Source organism: Haliotis cracherodii, unplaced genomic scaffold (genome assembly GCF_022045235.1).
Source record: "Haliotis cracherodii isolate W230 unplaced genomic scaffold, xgHalCrac1.p SCAF_1, whole genome shotgun sequence".
Classification (NCBI taxonomy): domain Eukaryota; kingdom Metazoa; phylum Mollusca; class Gastropoda; order Lepetellida; family Haliotidae; genus Haliotis; species Haliotis cracherodii.
The window spans coordinates 34,123,754-34,140,501 of NW_027266264.1; the positions used below are offsets into that span (position 1 = coordinate 34,123,754).

Sequence of the window (16,748 nt, forward strand, 5' to 3'; positions counted from 1 at the left end):
GCAGTTTCCTGTTGTGTGTAGTTTAGCTATTTTACGATGATTATTTAGTTTGGTGCGGCCTGTTTGTAGTTTAGTAATTATTCTGTCGATTATTTTGGATGGGTGTAGTATTTTTGGTTTATTTAGGTTTTTTTTGAGTACTTTCCTGATTTGGCTATTTAAGTTTTGGTATATATTTTGCCATTGTTTTGTTGATTTTTTGTTTAGTGAGACTTTTGATTTCTGATTTTGAGCTGGGTAAGTTTAAGCTTATTTCTGGGAGTTAAAGGGATAATTTTGCTGCTTTATCTGTTACCTGTGGTGTGTCTTTTAAGTTTTTTTAGGTGGTTATTTAGGTTCGTGTGTCCTGTTTGGAGTTTTGTAATTAATCTGTCAATTTTTTTAGAGGGGTGTAGGATTTTAGGTTTGGCTAGTGGTTTTCTGAGCACTTTTTTGATTTGGCTATTTGAGTTTTGATATTGATTATGCCATTTTTTGGTTATTTTTTGTTTGTTTACACTTTTAATTTCTGATTTTGAGATGGGTAGGTTTAGGCTTATTTCTGGTATTTTAAGAGATAATTTAGCTGCTTTATCGGCGCTTTCGTTGCCGTAAATTCCTACGTGGGCGGGAATCTACAAGAAGGTTATTTGTTTGCCTGCTTTTGTTAGGTCGTTGGAGCTTTTAAGTATTTGGTTTATTAATTTAGGTCGTTTTTTGGTATTTTTGTTTTGGCGGGCTTGTAGTCCACTAAGGGAGTCAGTGAGAATTAGGATTTTTTTGTTGTTTTTAGATTGTTGGTTATGCAGGGCTGAGGCCAATAAGTTCGGCCGTGAATATAGATTGGTTGTTAGGGAGTCGGTAAGATTGTGTGGATATAACTGGTTGTGTGGTATGGACTCCGAAGCCTGTGTGGTTGGAGATCGGGTCTGAAGATCCGTCAGTGTATATGTGACACCCATTTGGCCAATTTTCATGTATGTATGCAATTGTGGTGGTTTTAGCTATGTTTGGGTCGGTTTGTTTATTTATTTGGTTAGCTAGCGTTGTGTCTATTTTGGGTATTTTGAGTTTAGGGGTGAAGATATTTGATTTTTTGCAGTTTTGTTTAAGATTTTGAGTTTGGTGTTCATTGAGGTAGTTAGTTATTCTTTGGGATATTGGGGTGAGTAAGGGGTGTTTGCGAGCTAGAGTTTGGTTTCTTGGGCTTATGTTTTGGTTAATTATGAGACAACTAATAGGTCTCAAGATTAAGTATTCGGCTGGATGGCAGCTGCCATTTAATTACAAAACAGACAGTCGTCTAGACGGCTCACATGTTAGTGCGCCGACATGTGCCTAAGATCATAAAATGGACAATCTTTGGTAACATCTAATTTATTGTTGTCTCACGCCAGAGCTGTGAATAATTCTGTTCATTGAACAATTGGAATTCAGGAAGTTATCAATAATTATTTTACTTAACATAAGATAAGATAAGTTGTTTACAACATAATATTATGATGTCAGGACGTACTACTGTCAAAACCATATATTTTAAAATCAACTATGATTTCCAAGTCCCGATTAGCAAATCAATGAGGTATCAGATTCACCACATGTGCACAGACCGCCTATACTTATATATATATTTTTCATAACTATTCTCCAGTTAAAGTCCTATCCTCTTATCAAAAAGTCTGTGAGAGTGATCATCATTAACGAAACTCATTCACATCAAAGAATACAGAACAAATGAAGAATCAGATGCATACATTTATTGCCATGCTTCATTCATCACGAAGTAGATTTACATACATTTGTGAATAGCACTTAAACTGTGAATTTTACCATTGTCCATATTATATTATAAATATTAACCATAATATGGATTTCCGAATATAAAAACGACTCCAAACGTTGATATTTCAGACAAAAACAAAGTCAGCTGTCTTTTAACGTTCAGGGGAAAAGGGTTTGCTTTCACAATTGAACATTTGTTTTCACCAAAGGACAATCAAATCAAGCCAAATACAATAAAAATACATATATATGGTTAGCGACCGCCTTTATACAGCGAGGGGGAAAATTCGTCTGCTCTAACTGCCTTCACAAAAACATTCCAGCCCTTAATTAACGAGGCAGCTGTGACGTAGTAGCATTACATTCGCTGCGTTTGCAGCATATAAGATGTGTAATCTGTGGAGTGACTAAAGTAATATTACGGCTGAAATCTTACTTGCATGGTTGTTTTAATAGAAAACTTACGGTTTAAAAACACAATTGTTCTTATATAATGTTATTAGGTTTGGTTTATAAATACAAGAGAAGATTTTTTATATACATATAAAACTGGTCGAAAATACAGCTGAACAATAGAAAAATAAAAATAGGAGTTGTGAATAGTGACAAATTTGAATTACATCACCGTGTCAATAATTATTGATTGATTCCGTCAAACAACTGTCAAACCATTTATTGCTATGTACGTACATGTACACAGGAAGTCGGCGCTGTCGGAGGCTCCAGGTAAATAAACATCGTGGTTTTATGACGGGAGATCAGACGAACCGTGAACCAGGGGCATGCGACGTAATTACACCTAAAGGTGGTAGAACCAGGGTATTGTCTCTTGGACTGGCTAATTGACCGTACGTATAATTGGTAAATATATTCGTTTTGACACCCGTGTTTCATGCGCATCCCGGCTCATAAGCAGAATACAGACAAATGAGGCCCCGTGATCAGCGGAGCGTGAACAACATGGATGCCGCCTTTCGGCCGTACCGAACAGTCAAGCTGCGATCTCGGAACTGAATCCAATTGCAAGCGGAGACAAGATTACTTCCCTTACCCAAACATGATCGTTGCTCAGAAATGTTCAAATCTATCTCCAGTAAATCATGAAATTAATGCGAGCATGACATTTATGCGAAAAATGCGACTGTCAGTCCCTCTGATTATTTTAATATGTTTCATTTCATCATGATAAAAAAGTTAGTCACTTATAAGGTTACCACGTTGAAAATGGAAACGATCGTTAACAAAAACAACAAAATGTATTCTCTCATCACTCAGCCTAACAGTGATATAACTGCAAATTAAACAATCAAGTACGCTAAAGTATTACACATGGTGGGTGGAGGACCAGGGGCACTTTGAGTTTGACAGGTGTCATCAACTGGTCAAGTAACATCACGGTTTGTATATTCACGTTGATCGGACAGTCTAGACTGGCGCCAACTAGTCATGACGGCGTCTTCAGAACAGAACTGAACTTTATTTCTCCCAGGTTTAGGCTTACGTGGATAACGGAAAATTTTGTTTAAGTGATAGCACATTTGTAATTCAATCTAATATACTTTCCTTGATTGATTATATGGCTGCGGTCGTAGATCCGGATGTATCTAAATATGCTCAGTATATACACAGGGTTTATTGTTATACTATTAGGATTACTAGATACAATTGAGTATTTATACCCTTGATCATAAAGTTAGTCACTACTTTCACACTTTGATTTGTATGATTTTGGTTATGATTAAATTGACAAAATAAGAAATCATTCCGTGTATATGTGTATTATATATTGTACCCCAATACATAATTAAATTGTGTATAAATAAGGACACTAGGTTAATTAATGTAATTGATTATTTGATAAACATATTCACATTTAGTTGTGTGATATGTCACAGAGGTAAAGCTAATTCATAACAACTACTTGTCCCATTTATTTGGTTTCTATCTTTTATATGAAGCAAATGCTATAACATGGGGTGATAAACTTCATTGGCAATAGACGTAGCATATAATTGTCCACATGAACAGTCTACTCTGTTCCAGATATGTTTATTCATTTTGTCAGCATTTAAATCGTTGCATTCCTGGCTAGATGAATCATTTGACGAAATCTTGTTCCCTGTTTTGAATTACCGTCAGATAGTTCCAGAACAATTATAAAATTTTCAGCCCTATGTGTTGCGCATAATTCCGAGATAATTCGAAGTTCATATTCTTGTACGAACACTTATCAAAATTCATTTATACCTAGTACTATTATGTACATATGTATATTAGTTCAAATTATAATAATGAGGCCCTCTATATTCTCGAAACGGTCTTTGTTCTACGACAACCGTAAGGCGGTATGGGAAAACAAAATATTTGTTTAATTGTTCAAAGTTCAAAGTCAATGTCATATAATTATAGACAAGGAAGATAAGAAATTAAATATAAAGAGTAGCCACTTTAAATGACAGAATTTCTTTAAGTTAAATTTGCTCATGATTTGGTCTTTTCGTGGTACATAGTGCCAAAATACTCTTAATTATTTACTTTCATGTCATTACTAATCTCACATAAGGTCAAAAGTTGTACAACTTTTAACAGATATGATTATGACATGTTGTATCCAAACATTTCCAAACAAATCCAAGCTTGGAAATATGACCTTTCCAAATATTGGAATGGTCATATTTCCAATTGGAATGGTGGTATTTCCAAATTTTGGATTTTTTGTAATGGATGATATTTTGTCCAGTGTATATGAATCTGTACTTTTGAATGTCGTTTTATGTCTTGCCACGAACCCTTTACACTTAGCCAAGATGGGCACAACAGGGTTGAGCTCACAATGTGTGACTGGCGTACGTAAGACAACGTGACCGTGTTGTGCCGCCAGCATATATGTTCTGTACTTTACAGGGTTCTTATTCAGCCGAATTTTCTCCATGAGTTGAAATTTTGTTTTATATGGTCTGAAGTTGACAATGTCATATATTCCTGTATGGTCGCCTTCAGACTACTCATGGTTTGGGCGACAGTATCTGATTCCCGGACGTTATATTAACTGGCGTTATCCACGACAATGACACTGACGTTGTTTAAAATGGGCAATAACTGAAGTTCCAACCAGACTACGAACACATTACCTCCTATAATGTCCTTATGAAAATCACCAGTTTTCTTTTTCGCCTCGAAAACTAGCACACATCCATCAATAAGCCCCATATCATGGATTGCAGCGTGCAAAACAATGACACGATTACCTTTACCTGATGGTCAATGGGAGCTTTTTGTCCATCTGCCGATAGCCACATGTAGTCAGTGGAATGATTCATCAAGGTAATTTTTTAAAATATCTTTAATTACTCCCAATCCTACAACAAGTCGGGGTTACCTTCTGCTCATAAAGCTTGTACACTATACGCCTGATCACCATGTATCAAAGCTTTCTAATATCCTTTTACGTCCCAGTTTTGTTTTTGAGACGACCCCTATACCTGTTTTGTTTTATTTAGCGTTCCGTAGACTTGATGGTATGAATTGAAAATCAAATAGCCTGGGCAGTTCGGTAATTCACCCTACCTAAATTAATAAATGGTTTCCTTCCATCTCTCTAAAGTGTAAATAACTTTTTCCCAGTACAGACTCCATATTGTGTACCATGGTTATGGCTATGCAAGTGTAAGGTAACATGCAACTTGGGAGCAATGTTAACAAAACAAACGCAGCATCATTTTGTCATTTTAGAAGATGCACAACGCTTAAACTTGAATAATTACTCATTGTCATTTTCAGGTAATCGTACTTTTTGAGGGCCATACGAATTACAGTAGAGTGTATGATTCCCCAACAAATCCTTTCTACAAATTCCATGTAGACATATCTACAGTGGAATGTTGTATTCCCACGTGTTGTTATGTCCCGCTGAACCTACTAAAATGTCTCATAAGACAAAAGCGCCTCTTATCCCTTTGACTCAGCAATAATATGTCAAATTTTTATGAATATTTCCATTTACTTCTATGCAATGGAAAGACACCACCTTTCTCGTCGTAACCAAATACATTGATAGAAATATCTTTTTTATCATTTGGAATTTGAGACAACGGGATAGGCATGTTTTTTTCCGTCCAGATTAAATTCTGATTCATAGGTTTGATATTAACTTACTCTTTTGGCGTGTTTTATTCCTGTCGAGTGGATGGATTGAAGCTAATACTGTCCAAACATTTCTTATCTTCAGTTTTGATATTCAAATTATTTGTTTTATCAACTAGAACTGAAGAGAGAGGGGTGTAACTGCTACATGCTAGATTTATTGTTTGTTGTTTAACGCCGCACTCAGCAATATTCCAGGTATATGACGGCGGTCTGTAAATAATCGAGTCTGGACCAGACAATCCATTGATTGATCCACGCAATTGGGGTATGATGACATCAACCAAGTCAGCCAGCCAGACCACCCGATCCCGTTAGTTGCCTCTTACGACATGCACAGTGGCCTTTTACCGCAAGCATTGGTTGCTATTCTACCCCGGCTACCTTCTAGAGGAACATACTGAGCTGTATTGACTTCTGAATAATTTTTTATCAAGAATCCACCCACTTCCCACTGCCCGAAATTCTTGAGAGGATTTGTGTTCTTTCTGATGGTCCGCAGCTATTTATTCTTGTATCTGAGGCAACATGGTATTACCAAAGTTCATACTCCTCAGTACGGGTTCTGCCAAAACAGGTTCACTGGCTTCATCATATTTCATAAACTTCAATTTCAAAGTAAAAAGGCAACACTTCATTCCTATTTTCTAATTAAAAGGTCATACAGAGTACTTTCAATATTTAATTGTTCATCAGCTAAAAAATGTACAATGTCAATGTTATTGATGGGGTTTGGGGTGTATATGCTGTTGAGACGCCCCCTCCAATGCCTACTTCACCTGACCCACCCGATTCTTCCTCTCGTCCTTTATCTGTCGTCGCCTCACGCAACTATCGCGCTGATCTACTGGTGTAAGCATAGTTTTTCATTGGATGTCCGATGGATACTTAATGTCAATAAAACTGGAAAAGGTAGTACAATACAGACTTCCACTTACTGACACAAAACAATGATCACCATGGTTTACGTATAAATTACTCTCAGACATAATCGAAAGCTTTAAAAAAAAAAATGTACAGTCATAGTTTATGTTCTTTTCATAGATTATTTTCAATTTTTAAAAACACGTCTGCGACGTAACATCGGGTTCATATTACCTTGAGAAGTTTGAACGTTGTGTTTTTAAATACGAATCAGACTAAAAAAGTAGAAGTAACTGGTTGCACATATATCTATATCAATGAATGATGCGCGTTCGGTTCCAAATTCAATTTGGCGCGGTTAAATCTGCAGGTAACCCACCTCTACATTGAAAACACAGTATGTTTTTATCTCCTAATTCGATGTCCGGAAATTACATTTAGAACGGGCGGTCGGGTAGCCTAGTGGTTAAAGCGTTGGCTCGTCACGCAGAAGACCCCGGTTCGATTCCCGACATTGGCACAATGTGTGAAGCCCATTTCTTGTGTTCCCCGCCGTGATATTGCTGCGATATTGCTAAAAGCGGTGTAAAACCATACTCACTAACTCACTCACAACATTTAGAACCGTCGGTGTTAGCTGGGGGTTTCAAATGTTTAAATCCTGTTTAACATCATTCAAGCCAATCGGATTGCAGCACACACCATTGAAATAATGAATCATGAACGTTTCTCGAGTGAATGTTGCGCAACATATCCCGCCACAGCCAATACGTTCATCACGTGACCAACTGCTCAAAGAATGGCCATGGCGGACTTGTCGAGCGTGTCTATTTGGATTAAAGTGTGTCTGGTTCTCGTGCCTTTGGGCGGACTATTTCATCTGATAGGTTTTGCATCACCGTATTGGGTCTCAACAGTTCTGGTCTATGCTGGAATCTGGCGAACTTGTAATGCTTTACTCTGTATTGACTTTCTGGATGCTGCAGTTTTGCCAGGTGAGTGTCGGGTGTCATATCAACCTACAACAAATATGTTTACCTCGCCTTTGCCAAGGGTCCTGTTATCTAGCCACCATCCTTATGTTGTTAGATGTTTTCGTTGTTTAATATTCCTACTGTATGACGGGGGTCAGACATCCAGTAACTGTTTTTATGATCCACGCCTCTTTGAAAATATTGTCCACCCGATGAATTAGGTCGCCTCTTACAACCAGCATAGTTTGCTGGTGATCCATTCTAACACAGCATCCCCACGGAGTTGTTGCCGGGTATCTTCCTGTGTCACTTTTATCTATCTAAAGGGCATGATCCCATATTTTGGGGGGAGTATAATCAGGTACATCAGTTGTTCTAAGAGCATCCGAGTAGTTTCCTTCATCCCCTCTTCACTCTTGTTTGGTCACTGATATTGAGTGAGTGAGTGAGTGAGTGAGCGAACGTCACATCGGCAGTCTGATATATATGAGTACAATGTGAACGTCACATCGGCAGTCTGATATATATGAGTACAATGTGAACGTCACACCGGCAGTCTGATATATATGAGTACAATGTGAACGTCCTATCGGCAGTCTGATATATATGAGTACAATGTGAACGTCACATCGGCAGTCTGATATATATGAGTACAATGTGAGCGTCACATCGGCAGTCTGATATATATGAGTACAATGTGAACGTCACATCGACAGTCTGATATATATGAGTACAATGGGAACGTCCTTTCGGCAGTCTGATATATATGAGTACAATGGGAACGTCCTATCGGCAGTCTGATATATATGAGTACAATGTGAACGTCACATCGGCAGTCTGATATATATGAGTACAATGTGAACGTCACATCGGCAGTCTGATATATATGAGTACAATGTGAACGTCCTATCGGCAGTCTGATATATATTAGTACAATGTGAACGTCACATCGGCAGTCTGATATATATGAGTACAATGTGAACGTCACATCGGCAGTCTGATATATATTAGTACAATGTGAACGTCACATCGGCAGTCTGATATATATAAGTACAATGTGAACGTCACATCGAGAGTCTGATATATATGAGTACAATGTGAACGTCCTATCGACAGTCTGATATATATGAGTACAATGTGAACGTCACATTAACAGTCTGATATATATAAGTACAATGTGAACGTCACATCGACAGTCTGATATATATGAGTACAATGTGAACGTCACATCGACAGTCTGATGTATATGAGTACAATGTGAACGTCACATCGGCAGTCTGATATATATGAGTACAATGTGAACGTCACATCGGCAGTCTGATATATATTAGTACAATGTGAACGTCACATCGACAGTCTGATATATATATATATATCTATATATAAGTACAATGTGAACGTTATTTTTCCTTAAATAGTTATACACATGTTTGAACAAACATTTTTTTCAAATGCATGGATAGGAATCACAAGAGCTTCTTTCAAAAGTGATGGAAATATTGCGTGTTGAAGCGAGACATTGAATAGTTTAGTTATGTGCATATCTCTACGGCTGGTAAGTATTCGGCTATAAAACCGGTAAATCAAGTACCCAACGAAGGCAAACATTGCAAAGAGTAACTCGCCTATGGTTTGTAAAATCATGTAAAAAGCTTAGCGAACAGGGTGATATTTCCAGTAGAATCTGTTGATTTAGGCCAAGGCCGAGGCATATCTTAATAATGAGTCCACATTCTCTACATCTATACAGGGTGGAGATATTCATGCCACATGACCACTTTACCTGGCAAGACCGGCCTCATCTTCATCCTATCCTTTCTTTGTGATCACGTTTACCGTGATTTCAGATCTTTGAAAAGCGATATGTTGACATAGCAGCTGCTTTTATTCGATTCAGTGAAAATGTTAATCTCGAACAATCCTTTCACTGCGTAAGATACAATTTCACTGCAGTGTTGGAGACGTTTCGTAAGGAAACGTTAAAAAGTAAATCAACGACAGGTAGGTAAAATGTTATGTTAAAGGTATTTCGGTCAACGTGTAGAAAATATATTAGAGAATCTCGAAATGTCCTTCTTTTATTAGACTGTGAAGAGTTTATGTTCATCAGTGGTCTTCCAATGGTAGCAGTAAATATGACAATAAAAGGCTAGGGTCACCAATATGAATGCGTTTGATTTAGATATATAAGGAACAACTTACTCTCGGCACACAAAGTTATGCTGCTTTTCATGTGTAAACATACCTGTGGTGTCTTTGAATCTTTACATATGCTTCAACAAGGACTGGGTTTAACAACAAATGGAACTAGGCATGGAATACTTTCTGTAAATCCGTTAATCTGTAAAAGATATTTATGCGTAATTGAGTGGGTTTAAAAGTTTTTAGGAAATTCTTAGCCACATCACCGTCGGGTTACACATATTGTACCAATGTGGAATTCGAACCCGGGACAACTGCGTGACGGGCCAACGATTTAGCCACATGGCTACCCAAGGCCCTGAAACTAGTTTTCGGATTCTTTCTTTCAAAACTTGGAATCGGTGGTCGAGAAAAGCACATTCAATTGTTTTTTTTTTGTCTTTTGTGTGAACATGTGGTCGGTATTAAAATAAATAAATAATAATTATTCAATTATATCATGATAATCAAGATTTTGAAAAAAATATTTAAACATGAGTGGTGAGTTTCTTACCTTGTGTCGGGACATGCATAAACACAGTTTGGGATATATTTTATTGCAAAATGGGGTTTTCAGACTTGGCTGTAAAAATAATTGAGGTTCTGTTGTGAAATTGTTTTTTTACTTTCCTCATTTTTACGCTCGGCGGATCGTAAACAAAATACAAACACAAAACCGAACGACAACAATGACGATATCAATGGTCGGCCCATTTTCTGCATGATTTTTTAGTGGGTTCAACAAGCAGATTGATCGTGTGCCCAGCTGCACATGACGTAGATTGCTTGCTGATTATTGCTGGACATATTGTGAATAATGGGTAGCCACAGTGTAGTAAATGCTGGTCTTTGTGTCGGGCTTGGTAGCAGATCTTAGAGCGGTGTTCACCTTTTGTCATGACTGTGGTTGCCTTTATTAGGTTTAAAGTGTTTAAATCGTCGTTCGTAGGAGGAGATTAGGTGACTGGAAAGCAGAGCACCCTCTTGAAAATGTGCCATACAAAGAGTCAGTGCGTACATAACTGTACACCTCAGAGAAACAAACGGAACACTTCAATGTTTATAACCTGGTCATAACGTGGACCAGATTCGCCCCCTCCCCCAATTTATCCCATCACCCTCCCCACCCATCCAGCACCCCTAATCCGCCCTACCCCCCACCCCAACACAACCCAATGGCTCCTAAGCAAGTCCCACTTGAGTGCTGATACATGTGTTTAGTTAAGCCGAATTGACCAAGCAGAGTAGACATGGCAATGATATGACGTTGTGTGTTTAAGGGTGCGCATATTTATTCTATACAAACATTGGGAAAAACGACACTCTCTGATAGTCACACAGCTGAGATCGACTCTATGTATTTTGATCCGTATTGCAAAATTCCCAAATCAAATTCTAGTGTTGAGGACCCATGACTTGTCAAATAAAACAAACACAGAGGAGTAAATCCTCCTATGACTCATGTGTTCGTGCCTAATTTGACCATCTTATGTTTTAAGAAGGTTGCCTTGTGCATTTGGGTTTCAGAAGAACGTTTCATGGTCAATCTTTGCTTGTGTTATAGAAAAGAGATTAGTATATGACTCGAAAGAACTGACTTCCGAAGCGCATGCAGGTTCCCGTTGGGGATACTCGACAATCGATAATATGTTTAGGCTGCAACCTTTATGTTCAAAATACAGTTTTTACCTAAGGCCGCCTACATGTTCCGTTTATAGACTATAAGAAAGTCTTTGATTTTGAAGAAAATGCTGTAAGTGTTATTAATCAATATTTTCAAGGTAAAATATATGATGCCCCGAAAGGTATGCATTCGGGTGGTAATGCTTCTGTAAATTTTGTATCTTGTATTTCCCCAAGTTTTCCTACAAACATTGGTATGAAACAAGGTTGTGTCCTCAGACCAACTGTATTTTTATTTTTAAACGAGATTGCATGCATTATCAAAAGGGGATGTAACCCTGAAATTTTCGTGTCATAAGAAATTGAAGATATCAAGTCACTGATTATTTACTGTTTGCTTGTTTTTTGTTTAACGCCGCACTCAGCAATATTCCAGCTATATGACTGCGGTCTGTAAATAATCGAGTCTGGGCCAGACAATCCAGTGATTGACATCATATGCATCGGTCTACGTTGGGATACGATGACATGCTTGCAACATATGAAACTGTAATAAACTATATTATTATTATTATTATTATTATTATTATTAACCAAGTCAGCGAGCCTGACCACCCGATCCCGTTAGTCGCCTCTTACGACAAGGACAATGTTTTTTACGGCAAGCATGGGTTGCTGGATTATATACTGATGACATTGTTCTCGTGTATTCTGTTCATGGTTTGTAAAAGCAATTAGATGTGTTGGAATCCTTCGCTTTAAAATAGTGTCTCACTCTCCAACATTATTGTTTTCAGTAACGGTGACATTATATAAAACCGAAATGAAAAATGGATATTATGGAGTAAGAGTGAGAGCCACAAACACTTACGACTTACTTTCACACTTTATTTTCTTCCAGGCTCGCTACGCGCGACGCAGTTTTTTGAGACAGCCGGGTTGATCGCCATTGCAGCTGCAATCACCCTTTTATTCCTGTCTATCTTCGTGCAGGCGTTAAAGGACAAGAAGATCGTCACCATCATCAACGCCTTAGCATGTTTCGCTGCTTGTACGTTCTCTTAATATTTCACATCCTATCTGATCCTAAAGTGAGTGAGTGAGTGTGGTTTTACCTGCTCTTAGCAATATTCCAGCAATATCACGGCGGGGAACACCAGAAATGGACTTCACACATTGTATCCGTGTGGGGAATCGAACCGGGTCTTTGGCGTGACAAGCAAGCGCTGTAACCACTGGGCTACCCCACCGCCTCATATGATCCTTATGGAAATAGATAATTACTAGTAATCAAATCTTAATGTAACGTGAAAAAATCCATTGACATGACATGATACGAGTGAGAACGGGTGGTCCAGTCGTCTAAGGCGACAGAATCCGCTGTGCTGAGTTGCGTCCCTTAGACGTACCAGGAACCTATGATCGTGGGTTCTAATACCAGTTCGCCCTGATTATGTTTCATGGTTTGTAAGCACCATATCCGTGCAAATTGGTAAACGCCTAAGACCTGCATCACTTAGCGTATTTCCCCCTCACTAATATTACACATTAATGCAATTGAACTAAATTTCAAAGCGGAATTCAACACCTCATTCCCTACTATTCTAGTTAACTCAACGTCCTGTGTACCAACGAAAATATACTGAGCCGCAAAAGAAACGACACCATGGATAGATATATGAGAAACCTTATTTGTCCAAACACTGTAAACATACTTTGAGACATATCAAAAAGATGAAACTTGGCAAAACTGATCATCAAGGTTGAAATTAAATTGTGAAATGTTCTTTAAGTTTAACACTAGTATTTGAGAAACTGGCACCACAAGTCAGTATCTCGTGTGTCCGCCATGTGCATTGATGACTGCCGTGCAACATCGATACAATGGTTGATGAAGGCCATAGGCACTTGAACCCACATTCTGAGGAACGCCCGACGCAGTTCAGCTGTAGTTGTCGGCCATGGTTTAACGTCATTCAGCCGTCTTTGAATCTCGTCCCACAAGTGCTCAATGGGATTTAAATCGGGACTAAGGGCAGGCCACTGCATGGTTCTGATGTCATTCTGCTTGAGGAAGTCTCTTGTTTCTCTCGCAGTGTGGGCACTGGCGTTATCATGCTGAAACTCGTGGTTGCAGCGACGTGCCAAATGAGGTATGGCGAGTGGTCTCAAGACTTGATCAATGTACCGAGCTGCTGTGACACCATTGCCTCTCCCTGGACCAATGTTCTGGAAGACCACAGGCCCGACCCTCTGTGCAAGACCAATTCCAACCCACACCATGTTGCTCGGACCACCCCACGAGTCTCTCTCAACAACACAAGAACCCTAATAACGTTCCCCAACGCGTCGCCAGCCTCTATCTATCTGCCTTCTGCTGTTGAGATACAATAACGGCTCTCGTCTGAGAAGAGGACTCTTCTCCACTGCTGTTGGTGCCAACGCTGGTGCTGTGTTGCCCACTGAAGACGGTCCCGGGGATGACGTGGTGTCAGAATGGGTCCTCGGTTTTGACTTGTGACAATGGAGGTGTCTGCTCGTCAAACGTCGACGCACGGTGTCCTCAGTAGTGTATCGCTGGTGTGTCCCCACTATCTGTCGAGCAGTTTCCGCAGCATTAACAAAGCGGTCTTGAAGATGCTATCGCACAATCTGGCGATCCTGACGTCAGGTGGTGACCCTTGGTCTTCCACTTCGTGGTCGGTCATCTGTATTGTTTGTGGTCTGGTTCCATCGCTGTAGCCTGTGTGTGGTCCTTACGTGGACTTGAAATGCATTGGTTACTTGCCGAGCGGTTTGTCCAGCTTGCAATCGTCCAAGGGCTTGGTGTCTCTGATTTCTTGTCAATCTCGGCATGTGGTAGCAGTTCAATAACGAATGAATGTTACCCGATCTGGGTGGATTTTTATAGGGCAAGAAATGGGGGAACGCATGCGCATTAATTTTCAATTTGCACGGAACTCACGTGCATCGGGTTACCATAGCCGATGCCGTGATGTGTTTGGGCAATCGGTTTTATTGTCATCTGCTTTGTTTTTTATCATAAAATTTCATTTTTCCGGACAAGGGGATGTTAAATTTTCGAAACTTTGATAAACATTACCCAGATATTTAAATGACAACTTCTCATGCAATGTTACTGGGGGTGACGTTTCTTTTGCGGTTCAGTATATATCCTTGTCGATAAGTCTTATCGACTTAAACAATGTATTGCGTTAATGCAGTTTATGCAGTTCGAGTAAACAAGGTATCGATGCAGGTGTAATTGTTTCTCTTGAACTTAAAGATGTATATATGTGTATCCTCTGTTATTTTCCAGCGGGATCAATCATCATCGGCGCCATCATCTATGGCAGTCAGGAGGGGGTTGCACAATACCTCAGCTGGGCGTTCGCGCTGTGCATTGTGGGAGGAATACTGGAGGGTGTGGCCGGCGCACTTATCATGGTGGGAACGTTCGTTATCAGAAGAACATAAATAATTAGTCTAGCCGAAGCAGTGTATGATATCAGAATTTGGAGTACATTTAATTTTGAAGGAGCTTTCATAAAATATTATAGAGAGGAAATTTGTTTTACTTTTTTTATATAGGATATTTGGACGGAATAAGGTGTTATTTGGAATGCAGACAGTCCACTTGAGATACACGCGATTTGATAACCTATTTCCCATCCGTTAACAAATGATCTGTTGCATCCTGTAAAATCCTCAGAGGACAAGTACTGCACGCAGTGGTAAATATAGAATATGTTTTGGTTGACTTTGGCAAATCGAAGCCGTGCATCCGACACAACATGATATTCTAACAGAATTATCTTCAGAGTTTGGACCATAAAAATGTTAATACACTCCCACAGGACGTCGACTTAAGGTATGGGGGTTACTTCACTTTAACTACACAAACTGCACATGTACTGTTGAGTTGAGACCTGAAGCGATCGCCTATTTATTTACTATTGCTTATGTACATTAGTAGTATAGAAGTAATACCTTCTGTGCGTTCCGGGGAAGGCGCCCTATGAATATTCATTAGCATATTGTTATGCTAATAGACATGCATGACGTCACAATGAGAACGGAGTCATTATGCATGCATGTTAAGAATGTCAAGAATGCGGCCTTTGTTAAGAATGTCAAGAAGGCGGCCTTTGTTAAAATGTCATGGTTGAAGAATTCTTTAGGAATCCCAGCTATGTGGAATGTAGTCGGGGTTGATATGTTCACATGAATAAACCAGAATGAATGAATATTGTTTTACGCCGCATCAGTAATGTTCCAGCATCGACAATATCTATTATACCATATTTAAACGTCCAGAAGCCTCTCTCGTTATTTAGTCATGAGTCACTGATTCGCGCTTGGTGGTAGAAGCAATAGTTTTCTTTCACATCTTTGGATTATTTTATATTTCCTGTTTCATTAAAAAGCAGATTGTTCACTCGAACGCACACGCTATACAGCTGATGGGTCTTTAAGTACGGTATTCAATCGCCGAGGTAGAATCGACTTTATGGTTTCGTTGTAAAGTAAACATACTACAGCGACTGTCGAACATTGAAATAAACTATGTTTAAAAGTGAACGATCAGTCCAGTTTGGTTGTTGACTTAGAGTGGAAGCAATATTCGCCGTCTTCCGTTGAGATTCACGTTTACATCCTGTTTTTTGTAACTGAACGAAAATTGTACAACATGTCATCTCCCGATGGACATTGCGCCCGAACGTAGAAGAGGCATATGTATCAGACCCTTTCACAGGGAGGAGGCTGAAGTCGGAACTCTAAACGAACACTGCCTGAATGATCTCCACGAACAATTTAAAATTACATATTTAGGCTATCAACAATGGGCTTAAAGAAAGTAGTCGAAGTTTACGACACTCATCAATGAAAATCTGCATGCCATAGAATATAAATGTTGTAGCGATATGTACTCGAATAAAAATACTTTCATGTAATGATAGCAGAAATTGCTTGAACGGTAACGCCAAAGCCGAAGGTCCTAAGGAGCGGATAACGACACCAATAAAATATCACATCGATACGCTACATGAGGATGGTGTCGATATAAGAGTATGTCATACGTTGAAATATGCTTTGTTTTATAGTTGAAAAGTCATGTGTTTCTGATTCTCTGTGAACGAACGTTTACATGAATAGTATATGCTGTGTTTACATGAATAAAATACGCTGTTTATCACTCTC

The 16,748-nt window shown here is 39.0% G+C and overlaps 1 protein-coding gene across 1 annotated transcript; it reads left to right on the forward strand.

Moving 5' to 3' along the window:
* The first annotated feature begins 7,545 nt into the window (after positions 1 to 7,545).
* Positions 7,546 to 16,748, forward strand: LOC139463794 (uncharacterized). Its single transcript, XM_071245111.1, has 3 exons — positions 7,546 to 7,763; positions 12,448 to 12,597; positions 14,866 to 16,748. The coding sequence occupies exons 1-3, from the start codon at positions 7,568 to 7,570 to the stop codon at positions 15,021 to 15,023; spliced, it is 504 nt and encodes a 167-aa protein (XP_071101212.1). The 5' UTR covers positions 7,546 to 7,567; the 3' UTR covers positions 15,024 to 16,748.